Consider the following 24,589-nt stretch of genomic DNA (forward strand, 5'->3'; position numbering starts at 1 on the left):
ACAAAAATAACACTAAGGGCAGATTTTCAAAAAATTCACACAATGCAGTGCAGCACCAAAAGATGCAGCATTGCTTGACAGAGATATGGTTCTTTTTCCTCCTCTCGCCCTAGTGCCGGCAGTGAATTTTCAGCTGCCAAGCATCATGCGTGCACACTTAGCCCCATAGCGCTAGGGTGTGTGCGTGAGTCATTGAAAAATTATTGTCACTATGTACATTGGACAGACATATGTTTTTTTGTAAAATTGTTTATTGTTTGGCGTAGGGTACTTGGTCTATAGAGAAAAAAAAAGGTTTTGTTTACCAAGGATCGGATATGTTAGTGAAGTGAATGTGGGATGTGATCAGTATTGAGTGTGGTATGTTGAATGTGTGAATATTGAAAAGTGAGAGTGGTGAGGTAACCCTAGATGGCGGCCGGTCATAGTTGTTCTTTTTGTTAAATATTTTGGCTGTGTCTTGAGATTTTTGTACAGAAAAGATTTGCTATACAAAAAAGAAAACAATTTAACTGAATCATTTATTTAAATATAAACTATTGATTAGTTGTGGCTGTCATTAATATTTTGTGCATGTGCCGTTTGACTTTATTCGAATTGAGCATCAGTATTGGCAGTTTTGTTGTTTTTCCTAGACAAGTTTTATAGCTTTTCCTACTTTGTATATTTACTGCACAGTGCAGCACGCATGCAAAGTCGGAAAAGAAAGGAGAAATAAAAACATTTCTCCTGTTAGCGCCTCCTTTGAAGTGGTGTTAACTTTTGGCGCTAAACCCTGCCTACATGAGATTGTAGATAGGATTTTGCCTCCAAACGCATGGGTGGTTGCATGGGAATGCCCATGTACCACCCATGTAATGCCCGCTTTGGCGCTAAGTAACACAAAAGCAGTACTTTGCGCTGCTTTACACCACTTTTAGGGTACTTTCCAGCACAAACAAATTTTGTGCTGGAAAGTAAATTCCCCCAAAAACATTTTGAGCTGGTTAGCATCACTCTTATGTGACGAAAAACCAGCTCAAAATGTGTGAAAATCTACCCCTGAATTATTAATGTGGCTGGCACTGTGCCACTCACTACCCGAAGACACTTTGAACAGCAATGGATTGGTGCATGTGGATCTGTGAGATGGTGAAAGTCTTCCTAATACAACGAATGCAAGCGAGTGCAACCTGCCTCTTCTTTGGTCCCCCCTCCCCTTTTCCCCACTGGGCTCTTGGCTCGTGGAAAATCTTACACCATGGCTGTTTGCACACTTCCACCTTTCTCAAACCTGCTTCTCTTCTTCCTCTAAAAGGAAATGTAAACTGACTACTCTCCAGCAACAGCCTCATTTCCTATCAGTTCCCAGTTCTTGATGAAACAGATATAACGGTTTGCTATTGCCATCTCGATGCCTGAAAAACACTAATTTCTCCAGCCACCCTTCCTTATCTACCTACACCACAAACAAATATTTCTTGCTCCTGCCACCCTGTACACTTTCCGCTTTTCAGCTCCACCGATGTTCTGGAATGAGTACATAGCAGGGTCACCGCTTGCGTGTGAAATTTTGCTAAATGCCATCAGGTTCTTAGCAAATTTTCTTTTAACCATCTCACAATTGAGTCTCTAAGGGAAAAATAGCTCACTTAATTACCTTTGGTCTTGAAATTTGGAGTACAGAACATAATTTAAGTATATTTGGAGGTAAGCTTGGGAAAGTCATTCAGGATTTAACACGGGCAGGTTCAGTTTGTATTTCGACCGAAAGCAGCAATCACTTCCAGCACAACTGTAATTGTCACAAGAGTAAATTTCATTCTCAGGCTTGTGTGGCAGATAAAGAATTATTGTTGTATTTTAAAGATGATGGCCCATGTCAAAGTACAAAAAAAGTCTAACTAACTAAAATATGTAATGAGGATGCTGAATCATCTGATTTGGATGCGAATGATGCTTCACAATACATATTTTCCAAATTTGGAGTACAGAACATAATTTAAGTATATTTGGAGGGAAGCTGGGGAAAGTCATTCTGGATTTACCACGGGCAGGTTCAGTTTGTATTTCGACCGAAAGCAGCAATCACTTCCAGCACAACTGTAATTGTCACAAGAGTAAATTTCATTCTCAGGCTTGTGTGGCAGATAAAGGATTATTGTTGTATTTTAAAGATGATGGCCCATGTCAAAGTACAAAAAAAGTCTAACTAACTAAAATATGTAATGAGGATGCTGAATCATCTGATTTGGATGCGAATGATGCTTCACAATACATATTTTCCAAATTTAAAAGCTGAAATTCACAGAAAAAAATAGCAGAGTAGGGGGCGGGATAATTGTACTTTACCTCGTAACATCTTTTTATGGGAAAAATTAAACTGTAGGCGGTTAAATACTTCTTTCTACAGTCAAAGTGGAATTTAATATTTGAATGTACGAGCGTGTTGTGTATTTGCAAAGATTAGTTGGCTGTCGCTATCACAGCAAGAAGAAAAAAAAGACTTGCGAAATAAACATAAAAATCTTTATCAGAAGAGGTCCCGTCTCCCTTAGCTGTAGTATCATGACACCTAAAAGAGATAAGCCTCTAAATCAAAATATGTGTGCGGTAATTAACTATCTTATACGTTTTGCACTTTGTTTCAGTTAATGATTTGTATAAGTAATTAGACTATTGCAAATCAGTTATTAGACTATTAAAAGCGGTAATCATTTGTACCAGACACAAAGCACATCTGTGTATGATGTTTTGATCTCTGTGATCTGTTTTTAAAATGTTCTGTTTTAATAAATCGAGCCAGGTTTTCTGGATATCCACAATACAAATGAATGACACCAATTTACAAATGACACTTTTCATTCGAGATTATGCTCATATTTGTTGTCTTTTTGAAAAGCGAACTGGATTTTAATTTTACACGAATCTGCAAGCCTGGCTCTGGAAGAAAAAGTGCGTTGCTACGTTTGTGCATTCTCCTGTGCGTTTGTTTGGTTTTTAAATGTAAACATCATAGCAAAAAATAAAAAAAAAACTGAACTGAACTAGTTCCACTAGAATTTAATTATATCTTTATAAAGGCTTTTGCTTCGGAATGAGGAAACAGACAAAGGTGGGTGTGGCCTGCCAGCTACAGCTTCAGGCTCTCATTACATGTCGCTCATACACCGACAAACAGGCACCATACAGATTCGTAAAGAGACAGCTGCACACATAATACCGAGGTTAAAGACATATGTCCTTGCTTTAAATACAATAGGTATGATTTGGTGTCTATGGCAACAAGCAAACAATTTTAGCACAAACAATAGCTTACCTGTCCATAGCTATCCGGCAGTTTAGCATCACAACCAGAGTATAGCAACAGGTGGGTTAACTCACAGTACCCTGTACAAGCAAAATTATTACATAATTACAATTTTGTTATTAAAGCGAAGCCTGCGAACCAATGTTGTATTAGTGGAGCAATATGTCACAAGTTAGATTCATAGTGATGAGTGTTCTCCCTGTAATAACAGTCAGAAGACAGCTGAGAACCAATTCTTATTGCTTGCACATGTACAAACACTCGTGTTGAGAAAAAACAACAAGTTAAAGCTCTGTTCTGTGCCTTGAAAAGTGAAGCTTTTCATTTTAGATTTGAGAATCATACAGTCAAACTTTGCTTATGATTTGCAACATATTAGTTCATTGCACCTTTTTTATTGTAGGCCTTTGTGAAAGTGTTAGAGGGAGAGTTAGGGAGCTAGCTATATGTGCTTTACCTCACTGTTATCCCAAAGTTTGAATGTACCTTGAACTCTCAAAGTTTGCCTTAGTTTTGTAGTATTTGTAAAAAAAAACGAATCTTTATCTGTTTCAACAAGAGGTTCTTTCTTTCTTGGTTCTCTAATAGAGGTTTTATAATACACTATTATTATTATTAATTACATTTGTAAGGTGCGGCAGCTACCCAAAAAGGGTATCCCGGAGCTGGAGCAGATCAATAGAATGTAACGTAGTTTAGTAAGTTACTGGTTAAAAAGCCAGGTCTTTAGGGAGTTGCGAAATAGCGAGCATACTTTTGTTATGGATGGCTGTGGGCAATGAGTTCCATAATGAGGGGGCTAGGAGGAGGGACATGGTGGGGGGTAGTAATCTATGGATTACGGAGCTTTACAGGTAAGTAAACATATAAATAAATAAAACAAATTTTGTTGAGTGCACTGCATCCCCAAATGCGAGGCAGTGCGCGCAACAAAATTCGTTTTATTTATTTATATGTTCACTTACCTGTAAAGCTCCGTAATCCATAAATTACTCCCCACCACCCTGCCCCTCCCCTCCCCACGTCACCGCCCTGCAGGTACAACCACTCCCGCCCACGGCTGCTAGGTATGCAAACGATCTGCCTCCCATCCGGGATAATTTGATTCTGGGCACAGAAAATTTCTCTTGAGTGGAAGAGCGAAGGCATCGGGAAGGCACATAAGGGCTGACCAGGGACCAGGACTGCAGATATTGAGGGGCAGTCCCAGTTTTTATTTTGAACATATAGGTCAGGGCTTTGAACTTGATTCGGTTCTCCACCCTGAGCCAGTGTAGGTCCCGCAGATGACTAGAGACAGAGGTAGCTCTAGGGACCCTGCAGAGTAGTCTTGCCACAGAGTTCTGCACCATCTGCAGTCTGTGAGTCACTTCCTTGTTGGATCCGAGTTAGAGAATGTTGCCATAATCCAGTCTCGAGGTGATAAGAGCCTGGACTACAGTTCTCTGAATGGACTTGGGTAGCATCCAGATGATCTTTTTTAGCCACTTCAGGATTGTAAAGCACGTGGCAGTTACCTTAACTGCCTTATGGTGCATAGTGAGCGAGTCATCAAACATGAAACCTAAGTTGGGGACTTGGCTGAGGGAGCACTCCCATTTCGCTGGGTCAGTGTTGTGGGCCCCAGAGGTCTTTAGGGCATATTACCAACAACTAGCGATAATTTTTGTCTCTAACTTGTTTAGAGACAAAAATTATCGCCGCACATCGCCGATTTTTATCGCAGATAAACCTTGCTATTAGTAAGGTTTATTGCAAATGCGATAAAAAACGGCCGCAATGCATGAATATCGCTGAAAAGTCAGCGATATTCATGCATTATCGAGCAAATGCTCTTAGCCATGTTATCCACCTCCCATTGGATAACATGGCTAAGAACTGCTCAGGGCAGGTGTTAGCTTTTGGAGATATTCGCGCTTAGCGCGAATATCTCCAAAAGTTGGTAATAGGAGATAGCGATGTTAGGGACTGTTTCCAGTCGCTAACATCTTGGCACGCCCACTTTGCATGTCATTAGTGATAAATATCACTGACATGCAAAGCGGGGCCCAAGATGGTCGCTATCTCCTATTAGCTGTCACTAACTGGTGTTAGCGACAGCTTGATAATAGGGAGATAATTTTATCTCCGCTTTCTTGGCTCTTAAAGCCAAAAAAGCGGAGATAAACCCCCTTGATAATATGCCCCTTTGTTTTTTCCAAGAAGCAGGACCTCAGTTTTCTCTCTGTTAAGCTTAAGGTAGTTATGCATCCATGATGCAATTTTACCTAGGTCACGCTGCAGGTGGGATGGCCCAGCCGCACTCCCCATGGAGAGAGAACAAAATGATCTGGGAGTAATCAGCGTAGGAAAACAGGAACAGCTCTGCCTCCTCCGCGACGTCGGCTAGGGGTCTCACGGATAAGTTGAAGAGTAGTGGGCTAAGGATGGAGCCCTGAGGTACCCTAGACGGTGAGGGATGGATATCAGAACTGGATGTGGGGGAAAACGTTTTTAAAAGTATGGTTGGCGAGAAAAGAAATGAGCCAGTTCAACGCCGGGCCGCTGATGCCTAGGGTTCTTAACCTTTTTACAAGTATGGTGTGCGCTTAGGTCTAATAGAATGAGGGCGACCGTATCACCAGCATATAAATGACGCTGCAGCCTTTCCATTACCCCCAGTAAAGTTGTTTCTGTGGAAAAACCAGCTCTGAAGCCAGACTGTGATGGGTGGAGGAGCTTATTAGTTTCAACGAAATTTGAGAGCAGAGAGTGGATGTGTTTCTCTAAGATTTTGGAAAAAGTCAGTAGTAAGGAGATAGGCTGATAATTGCAGGGTAAATCGGGGTCGGCGTTGGGCTTTTTTCGGAGAGGGATCACCATGGCATGCTTCCAGTCTTGTGGAACTGTGGCTTCCATTAGGGAGGTATTTAAAAGGTCCATAATGGCAAGCAAGGATGGTACCTCAAGTTGCTTGAGCACTGAGATAGGCAGGGGGCCTTTGGTGAACCAGATTTGACACTATCTAGGAGTTTTGAAAAGGAGGTTGCATTTAGTAGGGGTCAAGAGTCCAAGTTGTTGGAGTGGGCACAGGATGTTAAGTCCTGGTCAGGATGGGTAGAGTCCACTATGGGTGGTCCAGATGCGATTTGTGGGAAGCTAGCAAGTTGCACAGGAGAGGGAAGGTTGCAGCGTGAGCTCGCAATATCCATGTACATTTTTTGACTTTCTGGCCAAAAAAGGACGCAAGGTCCGCTCATTGCCGTTTATTCAGTGGGGGGGGGGGGGGGTAGCTAGGGAGGCAGGTGGCAGAACCAGCGAGCTCCTTTACCATACAAAAAAGTATTTTTGAGCAGTTTAGGGCATCGGAGATAGTTGTAGAAACATACTCAGCACGGGCAGTTTTGCAGAGATTATGGTGAACATTTTTGGCTTTTTTGTAGATGATTTTAGACTCAGGAGCATAATTCCTTCTCCATCTACGTTCTAGCATTTTACATTTGGCTTTCTCTGTTTTGAGAGTGTCAGTAAACCAGGGTGCTGGGGGGTGATGATTATTGACGCTCTTTTTGGAAATAGGAAGACAGGTGTCTATGGCATTAAGGAGCCATTTTTGCACAATGTCCAAAAGCATATTTACCCTATGTTTGGTGATGGGCATTTGGAGCACAGGATTTTGTTTAAAACAGTCATATCAAGATTTTTCCAATTTCTTGTTAATGTCCTTACAGTAGGAGTAGCGGATACAGAGTTGTCAGGGGGTACCAGATTGAACCTGGTGATAAAATGGTCCGACCAAAATAGGGGGAAAAACAGGGAGCAGCAGATGCTGGGTAGATTGGAGAAAATAGGATCTAGTAAGTGGCCTGTCTCATGCGTGGGGCCAGAATTAAGTAAATGTATGTTTAATCCTGCCAAATCCGAGATGAAATTTGTACTGGTTTTACATGCAGGGGCGTCTCGGTGTAGGTTTAGATCGCCCAGATTAGAGAAAGTGTCAGAGCCCATGAGTAGGGTGGTTATAAGGCTCGGAAAGGATGAGGCCCAAGGAGCGGGGGCAGTATACAAGTAGTCCAAATAGGGTGAAATTCGGGGTTAAGGCCAGTTTGAATAAAGCTGCCTCACGATTTGTAAATGTTAGGGGCTCCAATTTACATTGAAAAACTTTTTTTTAGATGATGGCAATGCCCCCACCTGTTTTGTGGTCTCTATCCTTCCTAACTATAGCGTAGCTAGGGGGCAGGGCAGCCGCTATATCTGGGCCAGAACTTTCATGCAGCCATGTTTCCGTGAGGAATAAGGCGTCTGGCTTGTCATTTACCAGAAGTTCGAATATGTCGCTTTTATGCTTCGTGAGGGACTGGCAATTAGTACTTAGGAAGGAGAATTCCTTTGAGGTAGGTGCGGCAGATTTATTATTAATTATATTGTCCTTTAAAAAGGTTGAGGGTCTCGGGGATATGTTGAAAGAGAAGCCACAACATAGGCAGATTCCCTTCCTGTTGCCTAGATGTAGTAATTTGCAGTCATGGTGGGGGGGGGGGGCGATAAGTAATTAGTTGGATTGATGAATAGATAAGTCTGTGCGTCTCACTCGGACCAGGGGTCATGGCCCCTGGACCCTGTCGGGCGCAGACGGGCTTGCCTTTAGTGCACCTTCGGTGCGCCCCATGTGTGCTTCCGCTGCGCGAGAGGGAAAGCATTGGTTTATGTTGGCTGCTAGCTTTGTGGAAATGACCGTCCAAGCTCCGCCCCGCAACCCCACCCAGTCAGAGAGGCAGAAAGATCTGACACACCAGCACCCTCCACAGCAAACGGGGAAACCCAGCGGTGGACCGAGGTGTGGGCGTGGTCAGGAATGAGGAAGTGTCAGAGTTAAAGTAGCAGCAGGTGAGTAAAAGCAAATAGGCAAACATTTTATTACTACATATTAATAGCAAAAAGGCTACAAACCCTATTGAGCCATAGTCCCCTGTCCCTTTAGAAAAAAAACTACCCACTTCTGTTTTTTGCTGCTCTTTGAAATTTTTGGGTGACATTCAGTTTTAATCATTTTCTATTATGTTTTTTTTTTTTAAATAAATTGTCTTTAATTTAATTATAGAATTTCACAGTGTTGTTCTGTCTCAAACCTCAGAATTTTCAGTTTTGGATGCAAAATGATAACTCCCAAGTCCCAGGCCCATAACCCGTTTTCCTTAGTCTTGCTTGTGAGTCTTTATTCTCTAGAGTCTGTCTGTCTAAAGTAGCAGTGGGCACAGAAGCTATGTTTCCCTTCTTGAGGACTGTTACTCGATGCTTCCTTGCACTGAGCACATCATGGCTGCCTCAACTCCGACAGATGTGCAGTTGTTTGGTTTCCTCAATAAGAGACTCGAATGGTGCACTCCCTGCTGATCATGACCCCTCTCCTCTTCGCTGAAGCTGCCCGATAGACCGAGCAAGTATCACATTAGATCACACGCAAACTCACAGTGAATCTACAGCCCCTCACACAGGCCTTGGTCTACCAAAGCAAAGTTAGTTACTGTTTTCTTTTACTCCTCATAGCTTTACAACTGACCAGATCATGAACATATGTAAAGAAATACAGGAAATCTTTTTCTGAAGCCAATCCCTACTCTTCAACAGAGGGTGTCTGTTAGTTAGCAGACAATTTTCTCTCCACCTTACCCTACTTCCAAGAGTTTGTGTCTCCTGTCCCTTGGATAGCTATCTGATACTTACTGTGCCACAGTATATATTTTGCTAATTGGCACCCAATTTCTATACTGGACAGTGGTTTGGGGGCCTGTAGGACACTGCTCATCCGTCATGTAGTCTAATTGTTAAACTAATCCTGTTTTAGATTACAAGCATTGATATAACCAGCAGATTTGGCTTTTCTGCAGAGTAACACATCATTTGGACATCCATGCACATATATGGCATGCAAACGGACTGACACCCTTAGAGGCATCCATTTTCAGAGAGTTCAGTAAAAATAAAATCACTTATGCAACAGAGATATCAATGCACACTCACACTACCTAATAAACATATTGAAAGGCTCAAAAGATCTCAGAACCAAGTAGCCAGAATTGTCTTAAGTTTAGATAGTGGGACCACATAAAACTTGCTTTAGTAACTGCCTCTCCAGGACTTTGTCAAGGAAGGGTAGAAGAGTGAAAGGGCAGTAATTTTGTTGATCTGCGGGGTCAAGTTTCAGTTTCTCTTGTTAAGGAATAATTTGGCCTGGTTTCCAGGTGATGGTAAGGTGCCAACACAGATTGATGTGTTGATAATGTGTGGATTACACTGGGAGATGCAAAAGGGGTGAGAGGCTTTTTGATGAATAATGGGAGAATAGCACAGTGTCAAAGGCGGTGGGTTTGAGAGGGTGGGGTTGTTGATCAAATCAGTACTGGAGAAGAGTTGAAATGAGCTCCTGGTAGGGATATCTTGGGATGTTGGCGGGAAGGTTTGTGGCAGCTCATTTTGAGATTGGAAGGTAAATGTTATTATGAACGGTTTTGACCTATTTGTAGAAGGATTGTTGGTATGCAATGCTTTCTCTAATTGAGTAAGGAATGGCAGAGGGGATGGAGGGAATTTGATCAGTGGTTGACTGTAAAAGCAGACTAGAATAAGTAATTAAATAACTACAATTTGACAGCTTGACAGCCATACAGTAAGATGTGTTAGCATTACGTCTCTGCCATGAAGTGAGAGTCATACATCTGCATAACTATGGCTTTTAGACTGACGTGTGATGCCGTAAGACCATATACTGAAGCATGGTAGACGGTTGCCTGTGTATTGTATGGCTGCCATGCACCTATTTGCCAAGACATAACACCCATATGGTGAGAAATCACAGTCAAAAGTCACTATTGTATGATTTAGCTATTTTGACACAAACCAATTGATGGCACACATACGTCCCATAGGGAAGCACGATTCAGTATTCCAGTATGACAATTCATGACAGTTGAAGCTCTATTTAAACCAGCATGTGATATTGTTGCCTGTAGAGGGGCAAGTGACTCACGAGAAGAGTATAAATAAATATTTTTTTCCTAGCCCCAATACATATCATAGTTTACCCTAGGTTAGCATAAATGACACATATGAAATGAGGCATAGTAACTCATCACGTTCATTAAGGTATCCAGTTTCACAGCAGAACTATTTGTGGTTCCTCAATTTTAAATTCTATGTTGAAAAAGCATAGGATACCCTTAAAAAACAACACCTCCAACGTCTTGCTAGTTGAGGATGCTAATAGTGAAGACATGCATCCCACTATCAAATGGTCACCTCTGCACTGACCAAAATGACCCTCCATATTTAGCCTTAAACTACATTTCCCATTATTAGTAGGAGCCTATACATTTGGATCACAGGAGCCTTCTGAACTACACAGTGTTATAGGGAATTCTTTTTTGTGTCTGGATTCCTTTTGATCTTACATACGAAGAAAGAGGAGTAGGATTTTCTTAATTCCTACAAACTACATTTAGCAAGGTCCTATCAGAGGACACTGTCAGATGAGTGACGCAAAACACTCTTCCTTTGGATGCCTTGGTACTGGTCAGCATGATCTACATTGGCTGGCTATGAACTATGCCTTCAATGCTGAGGAGTGTGGCACAGTGACACATGAACAGCTGTCACATGCTTCTGAAAACAAAATGATCTCTGCTTCCCTTGCTGTCTCAACTGTGCAAGAGCGTGCAGACCTGAGACTCCATGGCTGGTATATTAGGTAAGGCACTCTTCCACTCAGTACTTAATTTGAGCCAGTAGTTTCCAGTACTCGGCACTGGCACATAATTGTCAACACTGGCACTTGTGACAATCTGCCACAAGCCAGCTCTGTCTTGCTAATTTAGAGATAACCACAAAAACTGTTAATTATTCATTCAACATACACTTACAATTACTGTTACCTGCCACCAAGCCATTCTTATAACTTTGTGGGCCTGAAATAGTCCTAAGTGTCACACTTGTAGGAGTGTGATGGTTAGTAGTTGTGTTGTTACTTTCATTGGCAGCATGGCAGGGGCAATTTGCGAATCAAGCTACAGGACCTCCTAAAGAGAGGCCTGGCACGTATTTGTTTTTTTTTTACAAATGAAGCGCTGCCTCCACTTCCAGACCCCTCACTGTCAGCAATATGAAAGCAACATCCAAAGACATGTCTGCTATTATTTAGTAGCAAGGGCACCGACGTGTGGTGGGTGGTCCATTTGACACATTAGTATTTTATGACTTTTAAACAATAAAAATCTTACAATGTGTTTATGAAACTGTTTTCCACACACACACACACACACACACACACACACACACACACACACACATACGAGAAAATATCACTGCAAATATATTTTACATTTTCGTGTTCGTCACCATAGCATTATGTCTAGAGCACAGGATTGCAGATAATATTACTACGTGTGTGTGGAGTTCTCAGATGGAGCTCTAAAATAGCACTGACTTCCCAAAAGAGTGGTTTTTCAACAAGTATTTTGTCTGGATTTCAAGGTGCACAGGTATAAAGAATCTGTCGAAATATTGCCTACTCATCGCCTACCTTTGCGGCAGTAAAACTACTCTATTTACTCCACCTTGGGTAGTAAACATGCTGCCAGAGAGACTCATCCTGCTCCGCCATCATCTTAGCCAAGGGTTTGAGTCACACTGCCAAACATGGAGGCAGAGGAGCCGCCCAATCTAGAGGGACTGATCCACACCTGGGTTTAGAAGAGTTAATGCTGCCATGGAAGAGATGGTCGATGTTTGCTTTCTAAAAGTTAAAAACATACATGACAGTCACAGTGGTTAGATCATTGCTACTGTTAGACCTGGCACCATTGTTTTGGGTCTCCCTTCCATTTTTTGCTGTTGTCTCCTCTGTTTTTGATATGTTTTTGCTAGTTTACATGCTTTGGGCACGGTGCCACTGCTATTCAGTGCCAAAGTGCAAGAGCTCCCTATTGTAAATTGTTGTAATGGATTAGTGACTCCATGATTGGCTTGTTTGATTTACTTGTCAGACCCTAGTACAGCGCACCACGTGTGCCAATGGCCTGTAGATCAAATGCTGCTAGTGGGCTTGCAGCACTGATTGTGCCACCCACAGAAGCAGCTTGTAAAGCGTGTCTCAGCCCTGCCACTGCAGAGCCTGTGTGCAGTCTAGTACTGCCATGTCGACTTGGTAAGTGCACCCACTTACTAGTCTCTAAACGTTCCCTTTTCTACATGTTGGCCACCCCTAAGGTAGGCCCCAGGGCAGGGTGCATTCTATGTAAAAGGTAGGACATGCCCTGGTGTGTGTGGCATGTCCTGATAGTGAATTACAGCCAATTTCGCTTTTCACTCTTGCGAGGCTACTTGTCCCCATAGGCCAGAATGGGCACTTTGATTATAACAGGGAACATGCCTGAACTCAGAATGTTAAAATACATCTTTTAGTGAAGGTGATTTTTACATTCTCTGTCTGAAAATACCACTTTTAGAAAGTAGGTATTTGCTTACCTAACCATCTAGCCTGCTTCTGCTAGGCTGTGTATTGCATGTCTGCTTTGTGAGTGACAGGAGGGCTTGGGCTCCAGCAGTCTGATGAGTCAGGGCTGGGCTTAGTAGGACCTTGGCTGAAAAGAGAGTGGGGGTGGAGATTTTCTTTCACTCCCCTGAACCCTCATAGAATAGAGAGTAGGGGGAAGAGATTTCCTTTCAGCTATCTAGGGGAGGTCTGCTTTCAACAATGCGGTCTCCAACCTCCTACCAGGAAGCTGCACCAGTGAGGACAGAACTGGTTTTGGCCAGGTACAGACACTCTCTGCCTTCAGAGAACAAAGAAATTAGTAGTATAAATGTTGGGGACCTGACCCCAAGACTTTAGATCACTTCTGGGAATCAGGACAAACCTTTGCCAAGGAGAGGAACCAAGGAAGCTGAAGGATTTGACTGCCCCTGTGCCATTGTCGGGCATTTCCTGGGCTTGACCTGCAGTGGTTACTTATCTGCCAAGGAAAGAAGAAGGAACTTTTTATGAACATTCATCATCTTGAGGAAGAATCTCCAAGGGCTTGAATTGTGCTTGCCTTCTGCGGAAGTCTCAGGGATACAAGACTTCACCAACAGCTCCCCCTGAATTTCCTTGCTGGAAATTCTGTCGGCAGAAGCCTGTGTACTGTTGGGAGCTGGAAGTGCGACTCAATGAGAAGAAGCATATCGCAGCCACAGCTGTTGCTGTTGCATCACTGGAGAAATGTGTCTCCGCCGTAGAGGTTGCCATCGTATCACCGGAGATGCGTGTCTCTGTCGCAGCTGTTTGTCATCGCATCACCGGAGAAGCGTATCGCCACCGCAAGGGTCGTCGTCCAATCACCGGAGAAGCGTGTTTCAGGGCCTGTCGTGGCTCAGAAGTTACCGAGTTTGCCACACGGCCATAGGGCGTGCAAGCATCACCTTCACAGCGTCGCACCACATCAAAGACGCCATCTTATCGCATCGCACCGGATTGTCGCATCGCATCGAGGTACCATCTTGTTACATCGCAACCGAAACGCCATATGAGAACGACGCATCACCTCCTCTCCGGTAAGGAAAAGATGCATCACCTACTTCGCACAAGCATTGAGGAACAGACACATCACCTCCCCAAAGCAAGGAACCAAACCATCATCCTCCCTGTGAACCCTTTCTTTATCTTGCGTGACGCATCCCCAGGTACTTTGTGAGAAATGTGTAGCATTTACCATCATCTTTGAACTTAGCTTTTTCTACCATCTGAAAGTCATTTTTCGAATTCTGTATTGTGGATTTTTATCGTTTAGGCCTTGTGTTAAGTCTATATAAAGAATACTTATTTTTTCTAAATCTGTGTGGTGTCCATCTGTAGTGTTTTTATTGTATTTGTTCACAAATGCTTTACACACTGCCTCTGAGAGAAGCCTTCCTGCTCGTGCCAAGCTACCACAGGGTTGAGCAGGGGTTATTTTAGGAGTGTAGCCCCCTTACCCTGACTAGAAGCAAGGGTCCCTATTTGGACAAAGGTGCAAACCATTGCCAACTACAGACCTCCAGTTCTAACAACTACCGATAGATTCAGCACCCACATTAAGGTCACAAATAGGTATGCCATCTGTTTTTGGGACATTTCATATGTAGCACTTGTGCATTCACTTTGGTGGCAAACTTTTGAGCAGGATTGTGTCAAAATAAATACCTTAAAAATCAGATACAACTTGCAGTTCCCAAAATGTGACTTAAGCTGTGTAGTGCACCTGTTAGAAAGTGTGTATTGGATCAACATCGCAAAAGGTAAAAGCCTAAATCTTACAACATCTTAGCAGAATAAGATGCCGTACTCCAGGTACACCACTAGTGGAACATTGTGAAGCATTCCCCTGATGATATGAGTTGGCAGGCCATTGAGCAAATATTGGATAATCCCCGGCGAGTTGATCTCCCAAGTATTCTGCCCCAAACTCTAAATCAGAACACAGACATTGTTAATCAAGGCCTCCTCTTTATTAATTTAGCACCTGCTTGAAAACAGAATTGACTGAAGGTACTAAAAGCAAATGTGTGAGCTAGTTTCTCTTTTGTTACAGCAGAAGCACCTCTATTATTAAGTCTGACGTTAGCCAAGACCTTTTGATATTACTAGGGGTTGACGGTAATCACGGAGTTTAACTCCACGGAATTCCGCAGAGTTACATAAAACTCTGTGAAATTCTGCTGGGTTCTCGCGCTTCAATTTAATGTTGGTAGCATGAGCAGCGCTGAAAAATCAGCACAAAGGACACCATGCATTGCGCATGAGCGTGCAATCGTTCAAGTTGATTTTGCTGCCACTTGAGTAGAAAATCCAATGTGCAGCAGCAAATCTACTCAAGTGGCAGCCCTCTGACAGTGACCGCTCACGTTAGAAAATTGTGCTAGCGGATGCCAAATCTCGCTTGCCAGCTCACAATTTTCTGGAGCCTCGCAGAAGAAAAATTTGGTCACGTGGCGATTAGCGGAATTTGGCCGGAACTCTGTGTTAAAGAGTAACACGGAGTGACCAAAATGTTACCAATTCCATGGCCGAAATGAAACATTCTGCCTTCTGCTAGATTTTACTAAAATATGTATATTATACTCACAATTAGCACCTTTCAGCTACCTCTCTTCATCCATTGGTCTGTTGTTTAGTCATTCACATGTTGCTTCTGCCCACTGCAGCATACAATATTGGGCAATGGGTCGGCTTACTTCGGCCACTGGTTAACATAACTTTGAGTGACTGCATTTTAGCCTTTCACAATGAGCACACCTGCACACAAGCTCGACCCCTTGAGTGCCAGTTTGTTTTGTTTTTACTTTATAAATTCTTTAGTGTTTGTGTTTTTAGAGTCTGATGTGATAGCAGGAAGCTTCTGAAGCACATTCCATCTTTATCACACCATATCTCCTGCCAATGGAGTTACATATTCCTTTTGGAGTGTTTTTACTGTTCTAACTGCTGCTATTTCCCAGCATACCAGATTGTGTCTAATTGAAACAGTTCCTCCTTTCTTTATATCCCTCCATCTTTCTTTCTCTTTCCTTCTTTCTTTTTCCATTTTTCCTTCTTTTTTTTTCTTTCTTTCTTTCTTTCTTTCTTTCTTTCTTTCCGCATCACATTTTGCGATGCAGGGCGTGCTACGAAATTCATTTTATTTATTAAATTGTTTACTTACCTCCAATTATCCATATTCGGTGTTTAGCACCCCCCACCCTGCCCCTCCCCTGCCCCGCCTTTCTGCCCCACGGAACTCCCTCCACGGGCCGCGACTGGTACAAAGTAGTTCTCTTCAATGCCAGGGAGTATTATGATAATGTGTGTGCTTTTTTAAACCAAAATAATGTTTTTGCCAGGAGCAAAGGATTTATTTTTAGATTGAAGAGAGCCCAGTATATTTCCAAACAACAACGTTTTGCAAACACATGACAAAATTAAAGAAGAATTGCCAGAAGGCTGGCGGCCAACGCCAGGCCTTTTTGACTTCGCCAAAGCATTTATTTATTTGTTTGCATCAGTCAAATTCCTCAATAGCAAAATATATAAGCAAATAAGATCAAATTGAGGAACTATAATGTTATCACCTTTTAAAATGAATGTCTTTATTAAATCAATAACTCACCTTTGAAAGCTGCCCAGTGCAAAGCATTATCCCCATCAGAGTCACATGCGTGCAGTTTTGCACCTTTACTTATTAAATAGCAGCAGAGTGCTGTTTGTCCATACTGTGCTGCTGTAATCAAGGGAGTACATCCTTTCTGGTCTTCCACCTCTAGAGACACCCCAGCCTTCAGCAATAGGTCTGTAGCAGAAATGTCACCACTGACAGCTGCCCAGTGAATAGGTTTTTGTCCCAGTTCGGCCAGACTTGGTTCATCCACAGGTCCTTTACAGTTCAGAAAATACTGTAGTATTTCTGTTGCTCCTGCTAGGGCAGCCCAGTGTGCTGGTGTATGTCCTTTCTCATCATAACTTCCCAGAACATTAGTCCCTTCCATCTCGATTATTTGCTGGCATTTCTTCATGTCTCTGTGGAAGATAAATGCAAGACCAGTTTGTGGTTGCCAAACATAAAGAGCAGGAGTAACAGATGAAATAATACTCCATGGTAGCTATGTTTTTTGGGTTCTCTCTGTGTCCTCTATAGTTTCAAAGACAAATGCAGACAACCTTAATACCTCAAATAAAAAGAATAACTCCTATATAAATTAACAAGCAAAATGTTAATTTATATAACTCAATAAATGGAAAATATAAATTGGTTTGGCCAGATAATCTTCCTATGGTTGTCTTCAGATTAGAAGGTGCAGTTTCCCTAGATTATCTAATTTTTACTGCTATATGTTTTTTTTAATTAGGTATCTTTTGTTTTTTTTCTGTACCACAACAGATTTTATTTATTCTCAATATTTAAATACTTTACATTTTCCAAGACTTTCAAAACAATGACTAATTTCTTTAGTGGCCCAACATCAGCTATCATTACAGCTGTTACATTGTGAAACCTCAGCACAAATAGTGGCGTTTTTTGGATATTGTTGTAGGTAAATGACGCTAGTCTCTCAAATAATTCAGGACTCTATTTTTAGGCAAATGGAACTCTGGCAAAAAAAGGTATGAAAACAACTACTGGCAAAAAAAACAAATTATATTGGATGGTAACCTCTGCTGACTCCTAAAATATAACAAGTGATCAGCACAATGGGCACTTTGGGTGTAAACAGTGTGTTGTTGAAGGTCCACACAAATTATGTGGCAAAACAAATCTGGTGGCCGCACCTCACTTTCTGGAAAGTTTAACACAATGAATAATACCTATAGAAAGGTGTGCTTATCAGGAATGAACATGGTGTGCAAAACCAAGACTTGCTGTGAAAAGAAGACATAGTAGAGGCAGCATTAGAATCCTTGAGACTGTGTAGGACATCTAGCCTGGAGGTCAAGGGGTAGGGCTGTCAGGTCATTAGGGGCTTTAAACAAAAACAATGGCTCCTGTGGATAAATATCAAATACTTCTGATACTCTAAACGCACAATGGCAATGAGGGTGATTCTGAAGAAGACGCAAGGCAAGGAAGTAGTGTACACATAGAGCAAATGTATTAGTTATCAGAAGTTGTAGATAGAAATCAGCAATTTATACACAATTATTCACACAGTATATACATTTATACAATAGGAAAAAGTGATAGTGTGTCACAAGTGAATATTCTCTAACAAAAGAACCTAACATATTACAGTGAAACATAGTAAAATGTGAGTGACATGAGGTTTCAAGTATGAATCAAGGGGCATATTACCAAGCAATAGCGATAATTATCGCTATTGCTTGGTTAGCATGAAAACATTATCGCTGAGCTGCGGCGATTTTTATCGCAGATAAACCTTGGTATTACCAAGGTTTATCGCAAATGCGATAAAAATCGCCCGCAATGCATGAATATCGCTGAAAAGTCAGCGATATTCATGCATTAGCGAGCTAATGCTCTTAGCCATGTTATCCACCTCCCATTGGATAGCATGGCTAAGAACTGCTCAGGGCAGGTGTTAGCTTTTGGAGATATTTGCGCTTAGCCAAACCAAAAGTTGGTAATAGGAGATAGCGATGTTATCGACTGTTTCCAGTCGCTAACATCTTGGCACGCCCACTTTGCATGTCATTATTGATAAATATCACTGACATGCAAAGTGGGGCCCAAGATGGTCGCTTTCTCCTACTAGCTGTCATTAACTGGTGTTAGCGACAGCTAGGTAATAGGGAGATCATTTTATCTCCGCTTTCTTGACTTTTAAAGCCAAAAAAGCGGAGATAAACCCCCTTGATAATATGCCCCCTGGTTTTGAAAAAAGAGGCGACCGAAATTTTCAGTAAGGATAGATACAGCAGTTGTAATGTATTAACAACTGTTGTCAAGCACGGTCTGTCTCTTTGTCTTGTCGACGACGTTTCGACCTGGTTGGGGTAACAGGTCTCTTCAGGACTAGTTGGTGTGGGGCACCTAAAGGAAGCAATAATTAGAATAAATATGTGGGCCAAGGATGCGGTGAAGAAATGATTGCTGGTAGGGCAGTAAGCCTTGAGCAGTAAGGAATTACCTGTTCAAGTCTGGCCTAACTTGTGCGTGTAATTGGTGACACCGTGAAGTAGGTGAATGGCGCAACTTACAGGGATCCCGGCCGGGACCTGTTTTGTTTATGAGGAAAGGTAAGGATAGGATCAGTTCATCTTCCAATTAAGCATGGCAAAAATCGCACTTGAGACTGGTACTGTATGGCGGTTAGACTTACCCATGTCGTGACGGCGTTAGTCAGCCAGGAGTCAGAAGCGGTCTCTGGGGATCCCTGTGGACTGTGTGGAAGTCGTTGGAATGAATCCGGCTGTGGGATTCAGAATGGAGGAACTAAGGCAATGCTCTCTATGAACTCGCTCTCAAACTGACTAGAGTAGTCTAAAAACGTACTCACCTATGAGCACTCGGGGGCGCTGTGGGATAAGCGACTCTCTTTAGACAATGCTGAGTGGAAATAGTGGTGCAGGGCGGCTCAGACAATGCTGGCTCTGTTAAGGGAAAAGATATAGGCCTGGTAAGTGACGAGGGCTGCAAGTCCGTGTTGGGACAGATGCAGTGGAGCGGATGGGCTAGAGTGCGAACATACCTTAATGCTGCCTTTCAACGACCGGACAATCCCGATTTCGGTTGGTGTCTGGGCTGCGCGATAACAGGGAGTGCCACATACCAAACCGCGTGTGTTATAGGCCTCGGGGGGATGACAGAGTGATGGATCGATCCCGAGTGCCGGCGATCGCGATGAATGGAAAGGGTGAGAAGACTAACGACTGGCAATCTTGGTAATGAGATTGAAATGTCAATTCCAGTGCTGGGGTAATGGTTGAGCCACAGCGAGGAAGGTGGGGAAAAAAGGATATAGGAAGGGTTTGTCTGGCATTATAAAGGCAAAGATGCATGTTATACAGTCCAAACACGTAGTGACAATAATCATACACAAATTAATGCAGACATGGATATCGGTAATACGTTATGGCAATATATACTAGGCGTTAGCAAACGATTATTTCATTTCTAATGTCGTATATCGCTTCTTGACAGACAAACATACTATAATGGTGGTACTTTTCATTTTGTGAACGAACCATACGATAAAGCATAAAATAAAGCAAACTCTTAATATACACTAGAAGGAAATGACAATATAGCTTGTGATGTTACACTTGTTGTTACAACAATGACTGAGCGTTAGTCAGTTCCAAGTGGCCCGTGGTTAGTGGCCTGGGAAGCTGTACTTTAAGGCAATAATACAGTGAAGGATAATGAACACAGACCACGTGTGGGAATGTCATACCAATGGTCTTGCGCTCTAGTATACCTACTTACACTATTGTTGGCAATGTGGTGTGTGTTGGGTGTAGTACATGTGACAGTGTTAATGAACTGGGGCAGACAAATAGGATCAATGTAGTTTCATAGTATTAGTGAGGGGACGAAGCCTCGCCACTCTTCAGCAGAGATGAGTCCTTCACTTATTGAATTGGTACGTTCAAACAAGGGACACTCCAATCTTTGGAGTATTTGCGGCATGTCGCCTCCTCTTGTTGGGATCTGTGCTTTGTCTATGACCTGCCATGTTAGCTGATCTGCAGTGTGCAATTTTTCTTGGTAGTGTTGGACCAGTGGGGCATTCGGAACAGAGTTCCTGATCCTGCTCCGATGCTGCCCAATACGTGCTTTGATGGCTTGCTGGGTCTGGCCAATATACGGTAAACCGCAGGGGCATAGAATGCAATACACTACATTTTTAGTGTTACAGTTGGCGAAGAACTCTAGGGTGTGTTTAACATTCCTAAGTTCAAAGGTTTTTGTGTTGGTGGTAAAGGCACATGACACACAGTTTCCACATTTGTAACTGCCTTTTTACATTTGGGAGCCCCCATAATGTCTGTTGTGCCCTGGTGGTATGTGCTATCTCTTCTAGAGAAGATCTGATTAAATGGTCCTTTATGTTCTTCCCTCTCTTGTAGGCGAACATTGGAACCCCTATACTGGGTTCGATGCCTGAGATTAACTGCCAGTTCTTCGTGATTAGTTTACGTAACCTGTTTGTGTGTATGCCATTAGGTCATTAGGGGCAGCATAATTTATAAACTGTTCACTTCCCTTGGGAAGGTGCCTGGTAACGTCGTGTGTTGTATTGGCTCCTTCATTGTTGCTATAGGTTGTTCGCTGTTGGACTTGGCCCTTCTCGCAGGTTCACCCCTGAACCTTTTGCCTTTTAGTGTTACATAATTATAATGATTTCTGGTCTTTGCGCACTTTAGCACTGTGGCGTAGTGTAAAGTGCGTGCGCTCACTGAGTGCGTGTGTGAGATTGGCCTGCCCTCCCATAGGAATGCATGGGGAATGTGTGTGTCCCTGGTAGTTCCTGATGTGTGGGGAGTGCAGATGCGAGTTTGGTATGTGCAGACTCGTGAGATTAAATGCTGCGCAATGATGTATGCGGCGTGATTGTGTCTAGTGTGGAAGTGCCACTTCTAGAAGTTGGCATGGTTGTGTAATTTGTGTCTGGAGCTGGCTGTTGAGCCTGGCTCCAGGAGTCAGGATGGGTCTGCCCCGGTGGTGAGTGTTGAGATTAGCCTGCTGATGTGAGGGGGAGTGCACCTGGGACCTTAATAGGGCTGGGCTTTCCCCACACAATGCTGGCTCCGCCCCCTGTGGTGCGTCTAATGACCCTAGCATGGCCAGTGAATAGTGAGAGGGGCTGAGCCCATCAAGAGTGCTCCCAAACCAGCTGCGCCTGGTTTTCCCCCCACCCTGCACCTTTAGACAAAGGGATTTTTGTGTATAAAAAGAGGCTGTGACCTCTTGTAAAATGTTCTTGTTTGCCAGCTTGAATCAACCAGGGGCGTGCTGCTGCTGGGGCCCAGGGGACGGCTTGCCTCTCTGAGCCCTGCCCAGCCCCTGGATGCCTGAAGGCATTTCCTTTTCTGGGAGCTACTGTGCTCCACCTTTTTATGTCCTGGACCTCTGGGACCTATTGCGTTATTTTTACTTTTGCCAAGGCTTGTTGCAGACTTAGCGCCTGGTGAGCACTTTAATTCTTTGTCTGCAGATTGCTTTATTTTGTTCCTATGGCGGAGCGCTTCTGTGGTTCCATGGCAGCACTGGGCTGCAATCATCCTTGGGGGAATCCCGACGTAGGGATTCCCCCTCTTTTGCTAAATACTTGTTGCGCAGGTGCCCACCATGCGTCTTGCCGCTTCTTTAATTATTTATATGGCGGGTGCCCACTGTGCTGTCCATTTTCCGCCTCCGGAGGGAGCCTACCCCTCACTGCCGCATTTTTAAACTTAAGAGGGAGCCTACCCTTCCAATCACCGCTGCGGCCCGAGCTGCGCTCTTAACACTCCTGCCGAAGCTGCCCCGGGCCGAACCGGAAGCCAGGCTGCCTCGCCTGACTCAGGGCGGGCCCAGGGCGCATCATTTCCCCTTCCGCTTCCCTCTGCCTGGGGGAAGCCTTGCCTCGTCTGTTCCGGTCTCCCGTGCCGAGAGGGAGACCAGAGATGCTTCCTGCAGAAGATGGATGTTGCGTGGGGAGGCCGGGAGCCTACCCCGCCTCCCCGAGTGGCCGAAGAGAGAGCCCCGCCTTTTGCCCGCAGGCGCCACCGAGGGTTCCCGGGAGGCGGAGGGGCTCAAGGCACATTGCTGGTGCCTGCCGCGCCGCCCGATGAAGAGAGCCCCCCCGCGCCGAGAGCTGGTAAGTTGAGACGGCAGGGCCGGGGGGGGGGGGGGTGGGAAAGGCCACATGTGTTCCCCAGGCACCCGAGTGGTGCCCGTCATCAGAGCGGCCCCAGAAGGCAGCAGGCCGCTCCACCAATGGCTCATGCATAGTTTCAAGGGCCCCGTGGGGGTCCCTGGAGCCTTTGTCCCCCAGAGCCATGCATGCCTCCAACGAAGGCCCCCGTGAGTTCAAAAGCCCCAGTGGGGGTCCCGAGGGCCAGAGGGGCCTGTTGTCTTAGAGCCAAAAAGCTCCACCGTAGAGGGCCAGGTCTGATTTTTCTGGATTGCGCATAATGAGATTAGGAGCCAAAGTGCTCCAAGGAGCATGGTTGACTTAAGAGCCTCGAGGGCTCCACCGGTCTGCGCAGTATTGATGTCTAGGGCCCAGAAGGCTCCCACAGATGGCAGTTGCGTTCCTAGGGGCCAGTGAGGGCCCCTGTCGCAGTTTTGTCTTCAGCTGCCCAGCAATTAGTGGGTAGCTGCACCGTTTAGGTCTTTCTTTTTAGGGGACTTGTTCTTTGGACTCAGGAGTGATCGCACTCCTTCATCCCTACCTTGGCCTTCCCCAGCTGCGCAGCACTTAGTGCCAGCTGCAGCGTTTAGGCCCTGTTCTGTCCCTGTCCTCAGCTGCCTAGCAAGTAGGGGGCAGCTGCTACGTTTAGGTTTTTGGCGCAGTGGCGCAACCTGGACTTTGTTGTGAGTTATGCGCTTCTTAGGGTGCTAGGAAATGTACTGTGTGTTGTATGTTTTGTGCACCCTGTGTTCTGATACCTCTAAATGAGTTTTTATGCATCATGTACAAAGTTGCTTTTCCCTACACCGCTAAATGTATGTTTATGCATCATGTGTTTTTCACTACACCTCTGAATGTTGTGATGCATCATGTGTAATGTTCTTATGCCTATGCCCCTAAATGTATTGTGATACTTAGGTGGTTGTTCTTCCTAGTACAGGTGTTGCTAGTGAGGTCCTGGTTCCCTGCGTGATATTTTCCTAAGGTTGTTAGGGTTGCGTAGGTGGTACTTACCTTTACCAGTGGTTACTGGTTGTGTGCTACGTGATTATTTGGTGCTGCAATTGTTCTAGTTCTAAAAGTGCTTATTCCTGACAGTGGTCCATGTGGCCCTGTCCTGTACATATATCCCCTGTAAATTCTGCCCGTGCCTGTTGGCACATTGTAAAGTTTGTGTTTTTATCTAAAGTGTTTTGTAATACAAAGGCTATTTTTACATATACCTTGTGTGGAGTTCCTTTTGTGGGGGGCCTGGGATGTTGTTGCTGGTGGGTGCGTGCGCAAATGCTTTACACATCGCCTCTGAGATACGCCTGACTGCTCGTGCCAAGCTACCAAGAGGGTGAGCAGGGGTTGTCTTGGCGGGTGACTTCCTTGCCCTGACTTAGAATGGTGGTTTCTGCCTGGCTTTGGCGCAAGCCTTAGCCAACCAGAAATTCCCATTTCTAACATTCGCCATATCACCTGCCCTTCACTTTTGTTTTATTTTTCCATGTTTCAGTTTCCTCTGCTTCCTGACCTTTTGCCTGAAGCTGGAATTGCTTCAGGATTATTAATTGGCTTTGTTTGCTGTCTTCTGTCCCTTGCTTTTTCTTAATTGTTTTCCAAGTTGCTTTCAACCTGGTGCTCGCCATTTCCAATACTGACTTCCTCCATGTAGGCTTAGCCTCACTCCGGTCCACCAAGGTCAGGATAACAATGAAAAACACCTATGTTATTCCATTGCTTCTGAGTGTGAACTTTAATATTTGTTTATTTCTTGCATTTACTGTAAATGTTTAAAGTCATGCTTGACATTAGTCTGCCTGTAAGAACAGTGCTGTGAGTCCCCTGAGCTGAGAGAACATACATCAAACAAAGTGATACCCCAGCTGTCTCTTTTCTCTCTTATTTCTATTTTACCTTCTCTCCAGAGTTTTGTTCTGATATCTGTGCTATGTCTTGGGGAGTGAGGCAGATCAGACTCTGCTAACCAAG

At 43.9% G+C, this 24,589-nt stretch overlaps 1 protein-coding gene across 1 annotated transcript in view; it reads right to left on the minus strand.

The window, feature by feature from the left end:
- The window catches only part of LOC147728408 (uncharacterized), a 143,504-nt gene that overhangs the window by 94,260 nt on the left and 24,655 nt on the right, over positions 1–24,589 (minus strand). The window contains exons 2-3 of the mRNA XM_086963280.1: positions 16,429–16,835; positions 3,299–3,369 (exon numbers count right to left, since the gene is read on the minus strand). Coding sequence (XP_086819406.1) covers positions 3,299–3,369; positions 16,429–16,835 — 478 coding nt within the window. The remainder of the gene's footprint in view (positions 1–3,298; positions 3,370–16,428; positions 16,836–24,589) is intronic.

This window comes from Lissotriton vulgaris, chromosome 3_1 (genome assembly GCF_964263255.1).
Source record: "Lissotriton vulgaris chromosome 3_1, aLisVul1.2, whole genome shotgun sequence".
Taxonomy (NCBI): domain Eukaryota; kingdom Metazoa; phylum Chordata; class Amphibia; order Caudata; family Salamandridae; genus Lissotriton; species Lissotriton vulgaris.